The 21,634-nt window shown below is 41.3% G+C and overlaps 1 protein-coding gene across 2 annotated transcripts in view; it reads right to left on the bottom strand.

The window, feature by feature from the left end:
* LOC112252235 (protein kinase C-binding protein NELL2) overlaps window positions 1-21,357 on the bottom strand; it is a 101,036-nt gene extending 79,679 nt beyond the window's left edge. Inside the window, exons 1-8 of one of the 2 annotated variants that reach the window (XM_024423298.2) lie at window positions 20,991-21,357; window positions 20,557-20,685; window positions 10,276-10,426; window positions 8,321-8,494; window positions 6,545-6,641; window positions 4,440-4,512; window positions 4,144-4,226; window positions 15-143 (exon numbers count right to left, since the gene is read on the bottom strand). In XM_024423298.2, the coding sequence (XP_024279066.2) occupies window positions 15-143; window positions 4,144-4,226; window positions 4,440-4,512; window positions 6,545-6,641; window positions 8,321-8,494; window positions 10,276-10,426; window positions 20,557-20,685; window positions 20,991-21,039 (885 nt within the window). In that variant the 5' untranslated portion in view covers window positions 21,040-21,357. The remainder of the gene's footprint in view (window positions 1-14; window positions 144-4,143; window positions 4,227-4,439; window positions 4,513-6,544; window positions 6,642-8,320; window positions 8,495-10,275; window positions 10,427-20,556; window positions 20,686-20,990) is intronic. The other variant, XM_024423297.2, reaches the window with a different exon arrangement.
* Between the last annotated feature and the right edge of the window lie 277 nt (window positions 21,358-21,634).

Here is a 21,634-nt window from a genome sequence, read left to right as displayed (position 1 = left end):
CTGATATAGCCCACCGTGCATGTGCAGTTCCTGCAGCCATCTGTCAATGATTCGTCCTCTCTGTAGACGACCCCCTTGACGCTGCAGGTCCTCTCACAGTAGCATCCATCCAGACTATTCATCATCTCCTCTGCTCTGGACAGCTGGCCAAGCCAGGCCCAGATACAAAGGGAGGGATGGGGATGGAGGGAGGGAGAGGGTCTCAGATCGGTGCATATAATCCATCTATATCAGTGGTCACCAACCTGTTGATCTCCAAACATTTCTGTAAAAACCCAACGATAAAGCCTTGCTTTCCTATGTTTTTCATTTGTTTCATGCTGTTGGCTGGAGGTGCACTTGATTCAGCAGCCCTAGCCCTGGAAAGGCAAAGTGTTCCCATTCTTAACCATTTCATGTGTCTGAAGGTAGAACTCCGCCTACCGGGCAGGCCCAGAGAAGATCAAGTGAATCTATAGGCTTACCGCTGGCCAATCAGATAGCTCAGACCACTGTGTCTGCACAGTTTCCTTGGGCCATAGACTGTAAAAATACATCTTGAACGCACAGCAAAACTTAAAACCATGACTAGAGAGAGACAACATACAGCAAACGGCTGCTGTTTTAAAAGTATGTTCATGTTTAAATTGTTATTCAGCACTGTCAACACTTTGTTCATCACTTTTATTACGCATAAAATGCACGTTCTCACTACTTCCACTCACAATACAACCAGCCCTGCAATGAATGAGTATAGAAAATTATTTCCGATAAGCTTGCGTTGTTATTATTAATGCTCTCTCAGCTGTGCCTCATAAGTAATACAACAAATTATCTATTACCAGTGTGATCATACACCTACATTTTGTAAATATAATTTCAAAATGATCTGAGAAGAACAACAATGGCAAGGCAATTCAAGATTAGCCAATATGCAATGATAATGTATTGGGCCTATAGCCTACTGCACAAATGTCATTGCTACAGAACTGTTTTTGATTGGTTAATGTTGCATAGGCTTACATTTTTTAAGTCATTAAAAAAAAATCTGAGCGGTAGATCTCAGCTTGCTCAGAAAGCGATCTTGACTCAGAAAAGGTTGGTGACCACTGATCTATATACACATGAAACGCATTCTACTACAAGACTTGCTACAGTTAACCATGCACTAAAGGAGATCTACAGTGTATGACATCATCAAAGTAGATTCATATACATTGCCCTTGGAAAGTATTCAGATCCCTTGACTTTTTCCACATTTTTTTAGGTTACAGCCTTGTTCTAAAACTGACCCCCCCCAAAAAAAGTGTATCAATCAACACACAATACCCCATAATGACAAAGCAAAAACAGGTTATTAGGAATTTTTGCTAATTTATTTAAAATACCAAACTGAAATATCACATTTACATAAGTATTCAGACCCTTTACTCAGTAATTTGTTGAAGCACCTTTGGCAGCGATTACAGCCTCGAGTCTTCTTGGGTATGACGCTACAAGCTTGGCACACCTGTACTGGGAGTTTCTCCCATTTTTCTCTGCAGATTCTCTCAAGCTCTGTCAGGTTGGATGGGAGAGTTGCTGCACAGCTATTTTCAGGGTCTCTCCAGAGATGTTTCTTCTGTTTCAAGTCCAGGCTCTGAAGTCCAGGCTCTGGCTGGGCCACTCAAGGACATTCAAAGACTTGTCCCGAAGCCACTCCTGTGTTGTCTTGGCTGTGTGCTTAGGGTTGTTGACCTGTTGGAAGGTGAACATTCACCCCAGTCGGAAGTCCTGAGTAGAACGGGTTTTCATTAAGGATCTCTGTACTTTGCGCTGTTCATCTTTGCCTCGATTCTGACTAATCTCCCAGTCCCTGCTGCTGAAAAACATCCCTACAGCATGATGCTGCCACCACCATGCTGAGTCTTTAGGTGCCTTTTGGAAAACTCCAAGTGGGCTGTCATGTGCCTCTTACTGAGGAGTGGCTTCTGTCTGGTCACTCTACCATAAAGGCCTGATTGCTGGAGTGCTGCAGAGATGGTTGTCCTTCTGGAAGGTTCTCCCATCTCCACAGAGAAACTCTAGTGCTCTTTCAGAGTGAACATCGGATTCTTGGTTACCTCCCTGACCAAGGCCCTTATCCCCCGATTGCTCAGTTTGGCTGGGCGGCCAGCTCTAGGAAGACTCTTGGAGTTCCAAACTTCTTCCATTTAAGAATGATGTAGGCCACTGTGTTCTTGGGGGCCTTCAATGCTTGAGAAATATTTTGGTCCCCTTCCCCAGATCTGTGCCTCAACACAATCCTGTCTCGAAGCTCTACGGACAATTCTTGGTTTTTGCTCTGACATGCACTGTCAACTGTGGGACCTTATATAGACAGGTGTATGCCTTTCCAAATCATGTCCAATCAATTGAATTTACCACAGGAGGACTCCAATCAAGTTGAAGAAACATTTCAAGGATGATCAATGGAAACAATTTTGAGTCTTATACCAAAGGGTCTGAATACTTATGTAAATAAGGTATTTCTGTTTCTAAAGTGGAGTTTCTAAAGTTTCATTGTGGAGTATTGTGTGTACATTTGTCATGACGTTGGCCTCTTTGGGTATAACAAACCCCTCTCCCTGCCTCCCCCTTGCCTCCTTCAACTAGGCTTCTGTGGTCAGCAGTCGTGAATTCCTGAGAAGACCTCATGGACACACAGTTATAGAGAGTAGTTTTTCATGGAGACAAAGGAAATCCTTCCACCTCACAGAACTTGAGGTACGAACAAATTTCATGTTCCAGAGAAAGTGTAAAAGATCTGTGAAGAATCCAGCTACGAACTGGTCCGTTTGTCACAACTTGGGAAGCTCATGGGAGACGGTGTGGCCATATCACCATAACGCTGTTTATATAAAAGCCCCAGATATAAGGTTTACATCTAATTGTTGTATAAGATGAATGAGTGAGTATGATACTGTTTACACAATTTTACAATGTGATTTTGGACTGTTTAATGAAGGAAAACTCAAAAAGGGAATTGGATTTGAACTAAATCAGAGGACCGCTCTTGAGCCAAGTTAGGGTCAGACATTCTGGAACATTCCAAATAAAACCCAACTTTGAGAAATTATCACCAGACCGAGCTTACATCAATTACGAGATGGCTAAAGGTTGCAGAATCTTTTAACCATACCAAGTGGTTAAACTCTTAGACTATCGATACCGACAGAATGAGAACAAGTCTTTGATATCAATTACTAGTCTACAGCTAGGAATTCGGTATCATTGAACGCGAAGAACGACAACCGCCGAAGAATCCATTCTATAACGAATGTCACTTTGAACTATCCCCTCTAACCAAGACAGAGAGAGAGAGGGAGAGAGACGGACAATTCTACGAAAGACAAACTTGTCTCCAGCGATCAAGACGACACACTGAGTGTAAATATATATATTGATTGCAATTGTTCCCGAATGAGTGAGCGTTCATGTGTACAGGACTAGCATTTCAATTGTTATAATCATTAACTGTAGTGACTTCTTAGTCGACCCCCTCTTGTCAAACAAGCCGCCATGCCGGTTCAGCCCACTAGGGCACATTCTCCTGTCATTTCATGTAACCACACTTACCATGTTTGTTTATGCATTTCTGTGAATTACTTAGTTAGTAATAAATACATGATTTAAGACAATTGATGCATGGATGACTCAGTGAAGACTGGGTTCGTGCAGATAACCAACAATTTGGAATGAGACGTTTGGAATGAGACTAACGTGTGGTACAGTAAATAATTCATTAATTCAAAGACTAATTGATCAGATAAAATATCTGCAAAGTTATTTTAGAAAATAACTTTGTAATCTGAATATTTTTCCTTGGTGCTCCGACTTCCTAGTTAATTAGTTATGTGATTAATCAGTTGATCGCATAGTAACTAATTACAGAATCTTTGATAAAAACTATCAGTCTTCAGTTAATGATAGTAAAGACATGACACATTGCTGAGGATAATTTTTTTTTTAAATCCATTTTAGAATAAGGCTGTAACGTATCCAAATATTGAATACTTTCCAAAGGGACTGTAGGTAGACCATAGATGCCCTTTGATGGTGAATGAAACTTGTTGAAACAGAAATTAATAGCCTGAGGTATCAGCCTTGACAACAAAGGTTTATGATCAGGATACATTACAGTACCTTGCTGGATGTTTTGGCTAAGATATCCTGCAGTTCCATGATCTTCTGCACCAGTCCGTGGAAGTCATTGCAGGTTGGGCAAGCTAGAAAAGAACAGACCACAGAGACAACATGTTTACACATAACTTTGTTACAGATGAATAACATTTTTATATGACTGCACCAATAAGTAGTGGAATGGTATCAAATAGATCAAACAAATGATTTCCAGGTGTTTGATACCATTCCATTTGCTCCATTCCGGCAATTATTATGAGCTGTTCTCTCCTCAGCATCCTCCTACGGTGTGGACTTACTCCGGTTGAGATCTGGGCATTGGGAGATGAATCCCTGAGGCATGACTAATATCTGAACGTCCTGCATTACACCCTGCAGACACACATAGAAAAAAACACTGGCTTAGTTACAGCCAGCACAGAGCGTACTGTCTCGTCTGACTAAATGTGTCCTACTTGATCACAGATAGCACCCCTAAATGAGAGGATAGCCGTCATCACAGTGCCGTGGATGGTGTTATATAAAGAGAAGCTAGGACAACTACATGTGCAATAGGTAGAAAATAGAAAAGAGAGATGGTCTAATATTCTTCACACACACACACACAAAGCCCAATAAATACTGTGCTATAAGTAAACAACTGTATTAAATATTTAGTGAAAACTGTTACTGGAAATGTATGTTTCGATAGAAGGGAGGGAGTCTGACAAGTTTACTCTGAGTTAATGTGTTCTCTGGATTGGTACAGCCTGATGTCCGTTGAGTTAATTGGACTGAAATGGGATGTAAATTGAACCAATAATGAATGTAATCTCAATTCCCTTTGATAAGCATAGCTATGAGATACACATTAAATTTGATTCATAGGTATCCTCATTGTATAGCCTATGATCATGTGGTCGAAGCACACATCCAGACACTCAGTAACCATGGAAACCTGGCCCATCTCATTCCTTGAGTGCATGTACTTCTCTTACAGAAGTGGAGCCACGCAACTTATGATATTTTTTATATATTTTTTTGTCTTGCCACTTTAATTTACTGGCCATGAATTCAAATCCAAAGAAACCAATTAGCTGATTTCTCATGGCAACATCATGCGAGATGGAAGCAGGCATGAGTCATGTTTTGTTAAACATGTTTCCATCTCCTGGTAATTTAGACTAACTCAGTGGAAGGCTGAAAAACCATTAGACTAGGGACGATAATGCATGTATGTATCACTGATGAATGTGTGCATTTAGTGTGAAAGGTTATTGAGTGTATGATTACAAACTAGCTACTTTCCAGATGTAGACTACAGCTGTAAACCACACACAGTGTATTTTAATGAAAGATGAAGATCTAAATGCAACTAAATTGGTAATCAATTGTGAATAAATCATCTTATGGACTTCTACTTCACACACATCAAGATATATTATACATGTAGGATGCTATAATATCGAACTGCTGAATGGGTATCATCCCATCTCTGTGATAAAAGTGTTTGCCACTATACTGCTGGGGATGCCATTTTTGCTTCCTCTAAACCCCCATCCAAACCGAGAGAAAGAATGTCTGATTGTTAATGAAGGGGTTTTCCTTTAGATGAGATGTGGCTTTCCTTTCCCAGCACTAATCAGGGCTTCAGAGGCACAAAAGGGGGAGGTGTGGTGGGCACACGTCAAGATTACTGGGTGACCTCCAAGTCTTCTTTCATCTGCCAATTAACGCAGAGTAAATGCAACAGCCAGGAGCGTCACACAAAATTATACACATGCAGTTCAACACACAGACACACATACACGTTCTGCCCAACAGCAAACAAAAAGTAGTACCAGTGTGGTTAAAATAGGTAAAATCCGACATTAAAGCTGACATTATACTCACTAAGTTATCAATATGGGAAGGATGTTCCCATGTGGATTAAACCGCTGTGAGGGGTGATACATGTCTTCATGTCTGATAAACAATGGACCATGTTTAATGAGCACGGTCCAGAGAGTTGAATGATTTCTCCCAAATCAGTGTTAGTGGGATAATTACGGCAGCAATGCATAGAGCAGCAGACTAGTGGGGAAACAATTTATGGGACAAAATTGTAAATGTATTCTTAGCAGTGAGGGAGAGAAACGAGAAAGAATGCACAAATTACATTGGCAGTCTTGAGAAAATGCGAGCAATTAAATTCCCAGCCATAATAAATAAAACAAGTCCAGGGCTCAACAACCGAGGATGGGAAGTGGGGTGCGGGGTACGTACCAGGGTGGCATGTGGGAAAACAACGTCCATGAGCCAACGCGCTTCATTTCCTCTTCAATTATTTGAATAATTTATTAAGCAGCATCAGCACCGTTTATGCCACACCGTCAAACCTAAGCCACCATGAAGAGTCTTCAGCTTTACAAAACGTAATATTTACCTTGAAAAAGCCATGGGCGCTGCTCCGCTGCCCTAACCAGAAGGTTGTGTCCTCAGGGATGTCCATGAATGGGATCTCTACCACCCTCTCATAGATCCTACAGAGACAGAAAGACAGGAAGGGGTCCACAAAACATGATTACTGCTCATCATACAACATACTGTATTTGCCAACCACACCACACCTTCTAATACTACTACCACTAAAGCTTGTAACAGTAATAATATGTGACCCGTTTCAGGAAACTACGCATATGTCGCAAGTCATGACTTCACAGGAGAGCCATTCTTTAGAAAAAATGTTTTATCAAAATGTGTTTTTTTGGTAGAAATGCCTTCTGGAACATGTGAACTTTCATGTCCCTTAATAAGAAACATATATGCCATCTGTAAATACGAATAAAACTTTACAGTTATGAGCCTTGTTGGTTAAGCCACAGAAAAAGTCAGCAACCTTTCCACTAGCCATGATTGGCTGAGATAATGAGTGGGCTAGACATGCCGAAAGAGGAGTTCGGATTGGTCTGCCATACAGAGGGCTTCTGTCTATTTGAGTTGGTCAGTCTGTGTTGGTAATCCTGTTGAACGAGGCTTTAAAAAAAAATGTATTGTGTAGTGGAGCTGCGTAAGTGTTGCTCACCACTTTCTGGAGGATCGAGTTTTGAAATCAGTGGAATTGGAGTGTGATAGCTAAAGAGATGGAGAAAACACCGGATTACATCTTCAAACTAAGGGCAACCGTGGCATGGCATCCGTGACAGGGAGACCCATCCATCATGCATGATGATGTATACGGGTACGATAGTCTAGCTAGCTACATTTTCAGATATTACAAGTTTCTGATTTTGTCAGAGTGTTTTCATTTCAAGCTAAAGTGTACTGTTAGCTAGCTAGCTAACGTTAGCTGGCTGGCTCCCTAGCTAACGTTACGTGTATAATGTTATTATTCGTATCCCAGAGTCGTTTGCTTTGCAAGTTAGAGCCTAATGTTAGCTAGTTAACATTGAACCTGGTTGGTTAGCTCCCAGCAGATTCATGCAGGGTACTAGCGACATGATTTAGCATGATGCTCATTGTTGTTTAACTAGCTAACGTTAGCTGGCTGGCTCGTTAGCTAACGTTACGTGACGTGTGTGATCTTATACGTTCTTTACCTAGCTAGGTTCATTGTTTACCTAGCTAGCTAGCTACATGTCTTAAGCTAAAGTGTAAAACACCCATTGAATATGGCCCGTGTCAGTAAACGCCGGCAAAAAAAAGAGTCATGAAATTGTTGCCAGCAGAGCTGGTTAGGCTGTTTTCATGCTATCCAGAGGTAAACAAATCATCCAGAGCGTCAAGTGTGCACTTTGAACGCTCCGAGAGCGAAACGAGATGGGTGGGGCTCAAGCTTAAGAGGGTGTCAACGATGCTGAATGGGTGTAGACAAAGAAGAGCTCTTCACTAGATACCAAAACATTCAGAAAACATTCTAAAAAGTGAGTTTACAAGTTCATCAACTTCCAAAGCATAATTACTTTCCCATTGTTACTCAGAAATGCAGTGTATGATATACCATTTTGTAGCTCTGAGTCTCTACTTTTATCCAATGTAAAAAAAACAAGACCAAATCCAGGTGGTGAGTCACATATTTGATTAAATTGATTGGTAATAATGCCTCTAACACTAAAATACACCCTCTTCGGTCATCCTATTCCCTACTTATTGTAGGTTGTTTATACTGGGAATAATACTGGATTAAATGAAACATGTTTATATCTCAGTACATTTAGCCTACCTGTTGCAGTCAACGTGCAGTATGATGTGGGAGGCACTGACAGCCACAGAAACCTTGTGCCACTGTCCGTCTGCCAGGCTGTAGGGAAACACCTCGGTGTGGGCCTTCTGACCCTTGGTGCGGTAGTGGAGACGCACCTCATTGCGCTGCCCACTGCTCTCCAACTCCAGGAACCTGAAGGGACGAGCAGACAGAATATGGATGGAGAGAGGAATTGATATGGACACAAGTTTGTCTAAAGTGGATCCTGAAATAATGAGCAGATGGAATATGGAGAGAGAAAATGCTACACACATACACTACATGGCTAAAAGTATGTGGACAACTGTTCGTCGAACATCTCATTCCAAAATCATGGGCTTTAATATGGAGTTGGTCCCCCCTTTGCTGATATAACAGCCTCCACTCTTCTGGGAAGATTTTCCATTAGATAGAACATTTTTACGTATTACGTGCTTCAGCACTCGCCAGACCCCTTCTGTGAGCTTGTGTGGCCTACCTATTCGCGTCTGAGCCGTTGTTGTTCCTAGACATTTCCACTTCACAATAAAGGCACTTACAGTTGACCGGGGCAGCTCTAGCAGGACAGAAATTTGACGAACTGACTTGTTGGAAAGGTGGCATCCTATGACGGTGCCACGTTGAAAGTCACTGAGGTCTTCAGTACAGGCCATTCTACTGCCAATGTTGGTTTATGCCGATTGCATGGCTGTGTGCTCGATATTATACACCTGTCACTGTCAGTAACGGCTGTGGCTGAAGTAGCCGAATCCACCAATTTGAAGGGGTGTCCACATACTTTCGGCCATGTAGTGCACGTGCACACTACCCAATTCAACCACAACATCACTAACAGAGGTAAAAAGGCAGTAAAACTGAGGACAGACCACACCCATAACTCTACAGATAGCTGAACATTTCCTGTTCATTCCCTGAATCAGAATCCTTCCAGTAAAGTGGATTGTGCACGACACTCACCCCATGGTAAATTATAAGTGCTTCACCCTGTTTAAAAGAATCATGACACATTCCTCTGTAGATCTGCAAACCCTTTCAAGATCCAATCACTTGAAGTGCAAGCTTAATGCCACACAACGGCTGTCAAGGACAGCTTCAGCGAGACAACACTAATGCATATGTGTAATGTGAGTGAGAGGAGTAAACTCATTGGTACATTGGTATTCCAGGAAACCCCTGCCTTCCTTCTGTCTAGTCCGTTGAGATTCCCCATGTGAAGTAGCGACACTAATGGAAAGAGCTGACAGAGTTGCCAATACAGATTCATCAGCTCTGGCTTTAAAGACTTCTACTCACTTCAAAGCATTATTCAAAAGAAAAACAGCCATTTAGAAGAACTGTAGCGGTGGAGTGGATTTATCTACAAACCGAATCTAATGAGTTATTGTCCTCCAGCCATGCACAATATACCAGATGCACAAATCCAGTAACACTGCCTGCCGAGATCCCCCAACAACCCATTTCTAAACCAAATGAAACAATGGTTCTGTAGCGTGAACACACATCCTGCACACAGTCTGGCTCAGCTAATCAGAGCTGGAGAAAGTCATTAACGTCGCTATGAAGTCTTTACTCTGCGCTGACTTTAATATACACAGTTCAATCAACACATTATGTGGCATCCTGACTGGAAAACAGATCAGCATACTAGCTAACTAACTGTTGGTGTAATTTGCTTTTTCTGTACAGCATTGTTTAGTCTGTTTTGTCATCTGATTCCTGCAGCACTAACAGATTTACAAAAATACTGTATGTACCCTCAACACATTTTACGCACAGATGACAATCCCATATTTTTTTTATGGACTTCACTGCAAAGGTGAGCCATTCATTCTCTGACCAGTGTGTTTTATGTGGACTCTGGCATTGTGGTCAGTGGGTATTGTGAGGACTAAAGCGTTGTATTCAGTACGTATTTGTAATGGCTCTGGCCATACCTCTGTTCAGAGTGGTGGATGGATAGGATGACCCCAGAGTTGAAGTGCTCCTGTTTCAGGGTTACCACAATGGTGAACTCCCTCCGGCCCCTCAGCTTCTGGAGCATCCGCTCAGACACATCCTCAGGAGCCTTCACCTCCCTGGATGAACCTGGGGAAAGGATGGTTGGCAGTTTGGTCATTAAAAAGGCAATATTGTAGTAGCACTTGAGCATTCAAATACATTAGCATTATTTACGTAGGCATTTCATTTCCATGTGTTTTTATTCATTACAGGTTATCATTGTTGCAAAATACAAAGGATATTCATGATTGTTCAACCATGGTGCCATATTAGAAATTAAGGATGATTTCAACCGGTATAATGTGTTTAGATTAATAACAGGGAGATCAGTGTTACACCGTGGCTCTGGATAAGAGTGTCTAGTAAATTACTAAAATGTAAATGTGTCTCAACTGAAGCCAAACAGAGCCAGAACAGAGAAACAAACCCCCGTTAGCGTGATTCACAAATGCCTCAGTTGTTGGTACAGACAGTTAAAATAAGTATTTCAACACAGCTTGAAACTATCCAAATTACAGCAGAACACATCTGGCTGTTATAGAGAATACAAACAAAAGACGTCAGCTCCTATGAAGCTGAACAATCTCCGACAAGCAGCTTCAGAGCTGCACCTTTTGAGCTCAACTTGAAGAAGAAGAAAGAAAATGGAAGGAAGAAATAATAATAATAAGAAAGATTGAAGAAGAAGAAAAAAAACAAGGAATAAGTGCAGTGGAAATTTAGATCTCTGTGTAGCCTGGCTAGTCTGTAGCTACTGTTCTGCAGCTAGTCTTCTGTAGCTAGTCTTTTGTTCTCCAGTCCCACTAGTGTGCCACCTTCTCCCCCTAACTCCACCCAGACATCTATGCTACTTTAATGGAAGCATCAATAAATGATGATGTTTCTCAGTAGCAAATCACATCAAAGGGTTCACTCCCAGCCAGGGGATGCATGCATGATGCCATGGCACACTTTAGAGCTACAGGAAGCTGAGCTAGCATCGCTGCCTCTCTTTTCATCAGCGCATAAACATTTGACTTCCAGCTGGTGGGAGTAGCCAATTAACACAATGTAATATGAAAATGCTAAAAAGGCTATGATGAAGCCTGGCACTGTGCAGGGTGAGCACACAGAGTAGAGACATGTGCAATGCATGTGACTGGAGAGAAGCACGTTATACAGTCTTCAGAGAAGGAGTGTAGCGTGTGCTGCTAGCATTAGCATCTGTCTGATCCTGGCTAGGCTACTCCATGGGGAGGCCATGTTTTGAGTCATTTCTGTCAGAACAAAAAGGTTGTCTGTTATTTAGGTCAACTAGACAGATACAGTGCTTGAGTACATCCTCAACAGAGCTACTATCATTAAAGTGTTATTGGCTGAGGTAGGTCAGATGGTGTGATGACATGTACCAGAGTAGTCTGCTAAAGCAATAACCTGCACTGCAAAAAGGGAAACATAAGCAAGCCTAAATATCTTATATTGTGATAATTCACTTAGTGTCTATTACCATACTAAATTACCTAACGTCATTGGTAGATACTTGTGCTTATTTTACCCCCATTTTTGCCAATGAGATTAGATCATTTTAGTTTGGTGAGGATTTATTTTAAAAAGTGAATTATCACTCAAAATATATTTAGGCTTGTCTAGATTCACTTTTTGCAGTTATGATGGTAGCAACAGAAAGCCTCTGAATGAATAATTAAATATAAGTGACCACTTTTCATAATAAATGTAGGACATTGGTGGAAATGATTAATGTTTTGAAGTGTCTTAGTAGACCGCCTCATTAAATCACAATTACAGATCAAATAGACTGACCCATAAAGGGTTTGGTGCATTTTTTCCCTTTGGAAAAATTATACAATTGCAGTCAGATCCCGTGGAATTTTCTACAACAGAAATACAATAAGCCATTTGTCAGACTTGAAACAAAACTAAACTCAAGCAAAAGACTTCATCCCGAAGATGGTAGAGTGCAGTGCTGGTCAGTCATGTGCCAGACCTAAGCATGGCGAGTGTGACTGGGCAAGGAAAGCGGAGGACCACAGTGATACCTCAATCCCAGACACAATGGTTAGGGGGCAGTTTGGGCCGAGGGAACTTGGGACTAAGCCCCACCACAGGGCTCCACAGAAAGTCATCAGCCTTTGATCTGTTAGTAGCTTCTCTTCTCCAGGACACAGCCTGCCTCCCCACAGTGGATGGGGAGACGCCCAAGTGGGAGGAGGGGCAGGGTGGGGCTCACCGGACCCCTTTCTAGGACTTACTGATAAGCACGGCTGTCCTTGGAGAAGCCTGCATTTAAAGCACAGAGATAGGACCCCTGCATCAGTGCTGCTCACTCATGGCATAAGATTACCACCAGACAGTAGTACCCTACCAGTAAACCTCCCAAAAACCCTCCACATGAAAAAGGAGTGGATGAGACTCTGCTCTGATAAGAGCCCCCCCCCACCAAATCAATACCAATCAATTCACATCTGCATACCTTATCTTACATCGGCAGCGCTTTCAATGTTTCATTAAAACTAATGCACACAGATAATTACTGAAAAAAATAAGAAAACATTTACATTTTCAGGAATCAAGAAATGCATTGACAGAGTGAGAAGTCCAAAGTCTCAGAGAGTGTTCCTGGGAAGCACAGCCTTGTGTTAGCCTTGCCGGCACGCTAATCTTATCTGCAGGATCCAGTATAAACAGCTTTAAATGGTTTCATACCAGGCGATAGTCTCCATCATAGGGATTGACTCTAATCTGTCACTGAGTAATAATACCTTATTTTGTCGGTCTGAACTCTAAGTCCGTGCACAACGGTGAATGCTTCCCTACCATTGCAAAATAAATACTGCCAATCTAATCAATGGTTCATATGTTTAGTATTTAGATCAGGTGCCTTTAAAAGCTCCCTTTGAAAAGCTGCCCTACAGTACGTTAACCTAACTATCACAATCTTTTCTGCTCCCATATCGTCCTCTCTTTTCAGAGTGACTTCTTTACTGTATACTGTACAGGGAAGAACTTAGTTTATTGAGATGTAAACATCCTTTCAAGGACGATATGAATTCACTGGGAAACATTTGAATTCATTTTGGCCCTGGTTTCCAATTATGAAGATGCCTGACTTTACCCATAACAAAGCAACAACAGCAAGTAAAAGATCACAGCGGTGTTCTGATAGAAATAACACTGGTCAGGTTTATAGCACTCCTCTCCAACATTTCATGTCATCTCTCTCAAAATGCAACTGTGTGTAACCCAGGTCAAAACAATGGATGAAATATTTATGTATATGTGAACAAACAACCCAATTAGATTATCACCCAATCAGAAGTGCGCAAATCCTTTAGGTCCCACCTTTGACAGTTCAATCGTTGCAATGTCGAGCAAGCCATGTAGAGGAAGCGTCATTTATAGCACATTCTCTCCTATGCTCTAAAGCAAAAATAATGATGCTGATAATTGATGCTCTATTCATTGCAACATCTTGAAGTGGTTGAATGCATTTGTGGACCATTTACTTGATGAGTTTTATTTTCATTAATGAAGCTATTGATTTAGCGCCACGTTAGCGGGCCAAAGCTACATTTTAATAGCAGTTTATTCTATTTGTACATTTATTTCTTTGTTATTATTGTGGAAAACTAGATCCAAAGATTAAGGCAGAGACTATTTAATTGGATAATAGAAAACATCTTTAATGCATACGAGTAGCTGTAAGGTAGATCAGTCTCTGATCGCAGTCAGGGAAGGAACTCGAAGAGTAAATCAAATCTAATTTCATTGCTCACATACACATTTTTAGCAGATGTTATTGCGGGTGTAGCGAAATGCTTGCGTCCCAAGCTCCAGCAGCAGTATCTAACAATTCGCAACAATATACACAAATCTAAAAGTAAAATAATGGAATTAAGAAATATATAAATATTAGGTTGAACAATGTCGGAGTAGCATTGACTAAAATACAGTAGAATAGAATACATATATACAGTTGAAGTAGGAAGTTTACATACACCTTAGCCAAATATTTAATCCTAGTAAAAATTCCCTGTCTTAGGTCAGTTAGGATCACCACTTTATTTTAAGAATTTGAAATGTCAGAATAAAAGTAGAGAGAATTTTTTATTTCAGTTTTTATTACTTTCATCACATTCCCAGTGGTTCAGAAGTTTACATACACTCAATTAGTATTTGGTAGCATTGCCTTTGGTGGAAGAAAACAGGCCCTACCCAATGTATAATGTTGGGGCCTATCAGGCTCGGCTCGGGTAGCAGAGCTCTACCACAGGTAGACGATAAAAATATTCATGACTTACTCAACATTGCGTAACACTGGCAGTTAGAAAATGACATAGCATTTTTTCAAAACACTCTGCTTTAAACATTGGTGCTGAGGCTGAGGCATCTGCGTGGGAGGGTTGGGCTTGAGAACCTCTCTCTAGGGGGATTACATTAATAATAAACTCAACAGCAACTCGAAACCCTCACGTAGCCCCCTTTTGGCTAGCCTACACCCTGAATATTCCAATACCAGCTCCAGCTCCTGCTCCGGCTGGCTCAGGAAATCTGCATTCGGAGGATGGTCTCTCCCTCCACTGTGTGTCCGCTCTACTGGAACAAATACTAAACCGAGCCAAGGGCACCTCCAGGACTGCTGGGGCAGCACTCTCTCCCAAATTCTCTGATCGACTCAGCCACTGGCTGTCTGACATTCAGAGTCTTTGAGCTGGTGTCAGCCACTAGTCCTAAATCTATGGTGGCGGCAGGTAGCCTGGTGGTTAGAGCGTTGGGCTAGTAACCGAAAGGTTGCTAGATTGAATCACTGAGCTGACATGGTAAAAATCTGTTGTTCTGCCTCTGAACAAGGCAGTTAACCCACTGTTCCTAGGCAATCATTGTAAATAAGAATTTGCACTTAACTGAATTTCCTAGTTAAATAAAAGGTTAAGCGTAGACACTATTTATGGTGGCCCGGAGATGACACAAATATCACTCAACCACCATAAGCAATTCTGGAATAAAGGATCTGGTTGGACTAAGAGGGCTAACACCTGGATTCCAAGTCACTGTTATAAGTCGGCAGGGTAGCCTAGTGGTTAGAGCATTGGACTAGTAACCGAAAGGTTGCAAGGTCAAATCCCTGAGCTGACAGGCAGTTAACCCACTGTTAATAAGAAAATAAGAATAAGAAAATGAGAATTTCTTCTTAACTGACTTGCCTAGTAAAAAAAAAGGACCTCAGAAAGGAATGCAGTGTTTTTGCCAGAATAGCTTTGGTAGCTGGCATTGGTGGCTGTAGCCCCAGAGGTTAGTCCATTAGTTGCCTCCTATTTGGTTGACACACACACAGGGAGCGCTGCTGTATAACAAATGAGTCTCTTCCATCCCTCTACCCTCCAGGGCAGTTGCAGTTAGGAGCATAACCACCACCAGATACACAGAAACACTTCACCGGCAGTGCTGCTCAGTGCTCAAACACTCAACAAGAACGAATGCCTTTCTGACAGTGGTGATGACATAAAATCAGCACGTGGGTCTCTGGGCTCACATGCATGCAGCTGTGTAGATAGGATACTGCTCATTGGCTGCTTGCTGTCGTGACCATGGTAGGCTCCTCTTCCAGGATCAGTTAGGACAGAGTCTGGTCCTAGTTCAGTGCTCTGGTTGTGGCCGTCTGTTTCATATGTAGCACAGGGACATTCCTTCCTCCAGCTTTATCATATCAGTCCGAGGCCTACCTCTGTATATCTACAGTACTGCCACTCACTGTACGGCTGACAGGTAATTTCAAAGGCAATCTGCAGCAGGTGAGAAGTTCTAAAATGTAATCCCCACCTTCCCAGCTCTCTCACAAACACACACACACATAGTTCATACAAGCCAGTGTACAGAAACGTATCCTTCTTCTCCCCCTCCTAGAGATACCAGCAATCCCCATGGGCAATCAGGCACCCAGCTAGCAACAAACGTTCACACAACTTTAAGAATTAAACAACTTTAGAGAACGTTCTCTTAAGAGTCTCATTAGGTCATTACTTAATGTTTTCATAGGAATGTTCCAGTGACATGCAAGGACTGTTTCCAAGAGACCATTCCCTTAATGTCAAACATAACTTACCCGGAATTGGTTATCATGTTCTCAGAATATTCAATATTAATGTTCTAGACACGTTTCATGGGAATGTTGCATCAACATTCCTGTGTATCAGTATGTTGCCTGATCATCCCTTGTTACTGTTGCCAAGCCCATCAAGGCTGATTGGTGAACAACCGCTCTTTATTTGTTGGCAAGTTTAGATACACTCAAACAATGCTTTTAACAGTGTTTTCAACTTACATTTGACATCAATTATTATATTGTGCATCTTCATTAGTACAATTATTATTAAAAATATCCAGCCCTGGGATTTGAACTCTCAACCTTTAGGTTCACCGCAGTTTGATCATCCGGCTAACCCACCATGTCTGTATCAGTTAATGAACAGTTTCTCATCATTGATTTGACTGACTTATTTCAGCAATTTTAGGGCTTTTTGTAGAGTTGTATAATGTTAGTGGGGCATAACCCTGTTTAAATATTACTCCTGAATCACTATGATCAATAAAATCGGTTTTCTTGTGTACTTTTAACAGAGCTGAGATTTACTTCAAAGTTAATTTGCCCTATTGCTTATATCTACCCAGTTTCATATCTACACAAGTGTCTAGGGAGAAGGAGTTAGGGTTGGCTTCAGGACAGGACCTAACTATTTTGGCCCAATAAGCACATACTGTACACTCTAGGGACATCCCTTATTGGGAGAGTGGCTAAGGTGTTCTTCATTGGTGCTGGTGGCCTGGGTTTGAGACCCACATGGGGAGTCACACTACTCTCACTTTCTAAGCAATGTATGTTAATGTCATTATTTGGTAACATATACAACACCCATAACTGATATAATTAAAATCAGTTTATCTTTAAAATAAGTGAATCTGTAAGATTACCCCTTGAGCACAAATTACATTTCCACTACCTCTCATAATTTATGAGTATTTATTAATTATATATAGCTGAGCATCTCTCTGTCATCTTCTTGAAACACACTTTGAAGTAAATCTCAGCTCTGTTTAAAAGTATACACAATAACAACTATTTCATTGTTCATAGGGAATCAGGAGTAAGATTAAAACAGGGTAAAATGCCCCACCAACACTAAAATAGCTGAAATAAGAAAATCAAATCAATGAGAAAATAGTCAGATTAACTGATAACTGACAGACATGGTGGCGTAGCAGAAAGCTTAGAATGCTCTGAACCAAGAGGTTCTGAGTTCAAATCCCAATTGAGGACATGCTGAAAAATAATGACTTTAAATGAACATGAGCAATGTAATTATGTATGTCAACAGAATGCACTGTTAAAAGCACCATGTGTGTCTCTAACATTGCCAACTGACAAAGAGCTGTGAATAGATCAGAGGTAAATTAATCAGGTCGTTGATGTGCTTGGCAACAGTAACAATGTGTAATGAAACAAAACTTTGGGGAGAATGTTTCTTTGGAACCATCAGGTGATGTTCTGACAACTGATACACAGAAATGTTCTTGCAACATTCTCTTGAAATGTGTCTAGACCATTCATATCTTATGTTTTGAGAACATGGCAACTGTGGTCTGTGTATGTTTGGTGGGATGTTGATGGAATATTCTCCTAACCCTCAGAAAACTGAACACAGGAATGTTCTTGCAATGTTCCCATGAAACGTGTCTAGAACATTAATATCTTATATTCTGAGAACATGGCAACCACGTTCTGGGTCATTTCTGTTTGACATTTAGGGAATGTTCTCCTGACTCAGACAGCTCCCCTCGCTCTAGACAGCCTGCTCAGTGACTACACTACACAGAGGCCAGCAGGTTTGACTGCCGCTCCGCTCCTCGCCTCCACCCAGCATGACTTACTTAAAACTTCTTAGGGAGGATGTTCCCTCGGGGGGATCAAATCAGCGGGTAGTCAGCGGATATTTTAGAGCGTCACTGATCGTTTTTCGTTAAAATTCAAACTTTCATTAAAACACACATGCAAGGTATTGAATTAAAGCTACACTCGTTGTGAATCTAGCCACCGAGTCAGATTTGTAAAATGCTTTTCGGCGAAAGCATGAGAAGCTATTATCTGATAGCATGTAACACCCCAAAAGACCCGTAGAGGATGTAAACAAAAATAATTAGCGTAGTCGGCGCTACACAAACCGCACAATAAAATATAAAACATTCATTACCTTTGACCATCTTCTTTCTTGGCACTCCTTGATGTCCCATAATCAATACTGGGTCTTTTTTTGGATTAAATCGGTCCATATATAGCCTAGATATCGATCTATGAAGACTGTGTGATAAACGGAAAAAAATAGCGTTTCATAACATAACGTCATTTTTTAAAAGTTAAAAAGTCGACGATAAACTTTCACAAAACACTTCGAAATACCTTTCTAATGCAACTTTAGGTATTACTACACGTTAATAAGCTATAAAAATCATCAGGAGGCGATGTAAATTCGATAGTTGGCGTGTGGAAAAAATGTCCGGAAAAACACAGAGACAATGCCTCAGGTCGGTGGTCGGAGGGAATCGGTTCCCTTTGGTCGGATCTACCAAGAATCAAATCAGAATCAAATGAGGAGACTCTATACATCCTGTGGAAGCTGTAGGTACTGCAAGCTCGGCCTCATATATTACGGTTCACCTTTAACAATTCATGGAAGTGGCGCATGGATATTTTTTTCCATCTCCAGTGATCAGATTTTCCTGCGCTTTTCGATGAAACAGACGTTCTGTTATAGTCACAGCCGTGATTTAAACAGTTTTAGAAACGTCTGAGTGTTTTCTATCCACACATACTAATCATATGCATATACTATATTCCTGGAATGAGTAGCAGGGCGCTGAAATGTTGCGCGATTTTTAACAAAAAGCTGCGAAAATTCGCAGCCTCCCCAAGAGGTTTTAACAGAGACATCCTAAATGAAATAAGGGGTAACGCTGAAGAATGTATGGGGATGTCTGAGTCATGTTTCCATTGTGTGACATTAATGGCAAACTGAAGGAGAGAGGGCGGGTGGAACCCTGCCTAGGTGGAATGCATAAGCTTTGGAGTAGAGGACGGGACATCATGTCCCCCTATCTTCAAAGAGGAAGAGGGACTCCAGCTGCACTATACATACAGTAACTGTGCTGGTGTCGCTACAGAGGAGTATGTGTGAGGATAGGCAGGAGAAGATACCAGGTACACGTAGAAGAATTTGGAAATGAATTATTCCTATAACAATGTTATTTACTTGTATATAGGATGATGTGCTTTAAGATGGCAAATGTTCCTTTTGAAGCCATAACTCATTATTTTGTATACATTGATCTGGAGGCTTACTGCTTCAGGTGCCAATTTGTCCAGGTTGAAATTATTCTCCAGAGAATTCATCCATGGAAACACTATGTATCATGTAGTGATATTCTGAGAGGTGCTTGTCCAAGGGCAGAGCAGTAGGATGTACAACTAGAGCATAGAATTACATTTTACTAGACTCTCTCATCCAGAGCAATTTACAGTAGTGAGTGCATACATTTTCATACAGGTCCTCTGTTGGAATCGCCAACAACAGGTTCAGGCTAGACAACCCATAGACCTCAGACCTAGGGGGGTCATTAAAGGTCCAGTCTGGCTGGGGCCTGTAGAGTGGCTCATTCAACATCAACCACACTCCATACATCGCCATGAGCCTGGGGTTTTGTTTGCTGACTTCTCATTATGCCCAATCTTTAATAATTCATAATAATAATAATCCATAATTCTGTGCATGTCTGTGTCCCCCTCTCTTATGGGAACACTGTTCTTCGCTTTGGGCAGGTGGCATCCCAGGGCAGAGAGAAAATGACAACACTAGGATAAGTATGTCAAAATAAATGGTTGTGCAAACAAACAGGTTATATTGTGGACAATATGTATAAATGGAATGTTTTCCTTTTATGTGAGAGCTTCCAAAAGCATCAACACCCATTCACCATGCATGACAGTCAATCTAATATTACATGGAAAGAAACACGTTTTTTCCCTTGCCATGAGTTTTTGAACTCATAATGCCTGCTGTTTTGTTGTCTCATTCTGATGAGGAAAAAACTGCAACTAACCATTCTTGCCCTCTCGCCTTCAACATAACACATAGCATAGCCTATTAGGTTTCTTTATGGGAGCGTCTTACCTTGAAAGTGGAACGCCCGAGACTCGCTGTGGAAGCCCTGGACTTGAGTAACTCCATCAAAACCCTCTCCAAGTGTCAATTCATCGAAAACATTGATGCATAGAGCAGGATCAACCCCGAAACCTAAAACTTAAGTGACAGAAACAAACACAGTACGCATGGACACAATTCATAGCATCAATTCGGTGACCTGTTTCCGAACGGCTATAAGGTGCTATGTAGATGCGCATCAAAGTGTACAGAATTCCAGCTGATATTTAAACCGGCAATTTGGAATAATAAGTGAATATTGATAGGATAAACACTAATCTACAGGACAATAACAATACCGTTTTATGAAAGCCTATACCATACTTTGTTGTAAAATGGGTGTCTCAAGTCATTTACATTTTTATCTACAATACATTATGGTCAATGGCAAATGTGTGTCCTACCTGAGGTGACGCAGAATAAACCGAGGAAAATAAATAGCTTTAATCCCATTGTGAATAAAAATTAACAGTAGTCCATCTTTTGATCACTTCCAAGAGTCAATCCTGCTCAATCGGTTTACATGCGAACGATGTCACACCAGCGCAGTGTTACAAATCCCACACTTGTGAAAACCGCATCAGATTCAGAACTTGGACGCCAGAGATATTATTCCATTCAGTACAAACTCCGTTACAGGTCTGTTACACAGGCATCGGTCCGTCGGTAACACATGTGGGTAGGCAATAGACTAGAGGTTGTAACAAAACAAGTTTTACCAGTCCCCGAGACGCTCTGTTCAGCAGTATGCACGAGCGCGTCGGAGGAGAGCGAGGGTACCCGCTTTCAAGGTGGGAAGGAAAGGCGAATATAGCCAATGAAATAGGACCAATAAGCCCCCTTGTGGTCTTCTGCTGAAAATGCCTTGAACTGGCCTTAATCCAAAACGCGCATTAAGGTATACAAAACATTAGGAGCACCTTCCTAATATTGAGTTGCATTCCATTTTGCCATCAGAACAGCCTCAATTCGTTGGGCATGGACTCTATTAGGTGATGAAAGCTTTCCACAGGGATGCTGGCCCATGTTGACGTCAATGCTTCCCACA

The sequence above is a fragment of the Oncorhynchus tshawytscha genome, linkage group LG06 (assembly GCF_018296145.1).
Source record: "Oncorhynchus tshawytscha isolate Ot180627B linkage group LG06, Otsh_v2.0, whole genome shotgun sequence".
In the NCBI taxonomy this organism is placed as follows: domain Eukaryota; kingdom Metazoa; phylum Chordata; class Actinopteri; order Salmoniformes; family Salmonidae; genus Oncorhynchus; species Oncorhynchus tshawytscha.
This window is presented reverse-complemented; position numbering and strand designations above follow the sequence as displayed.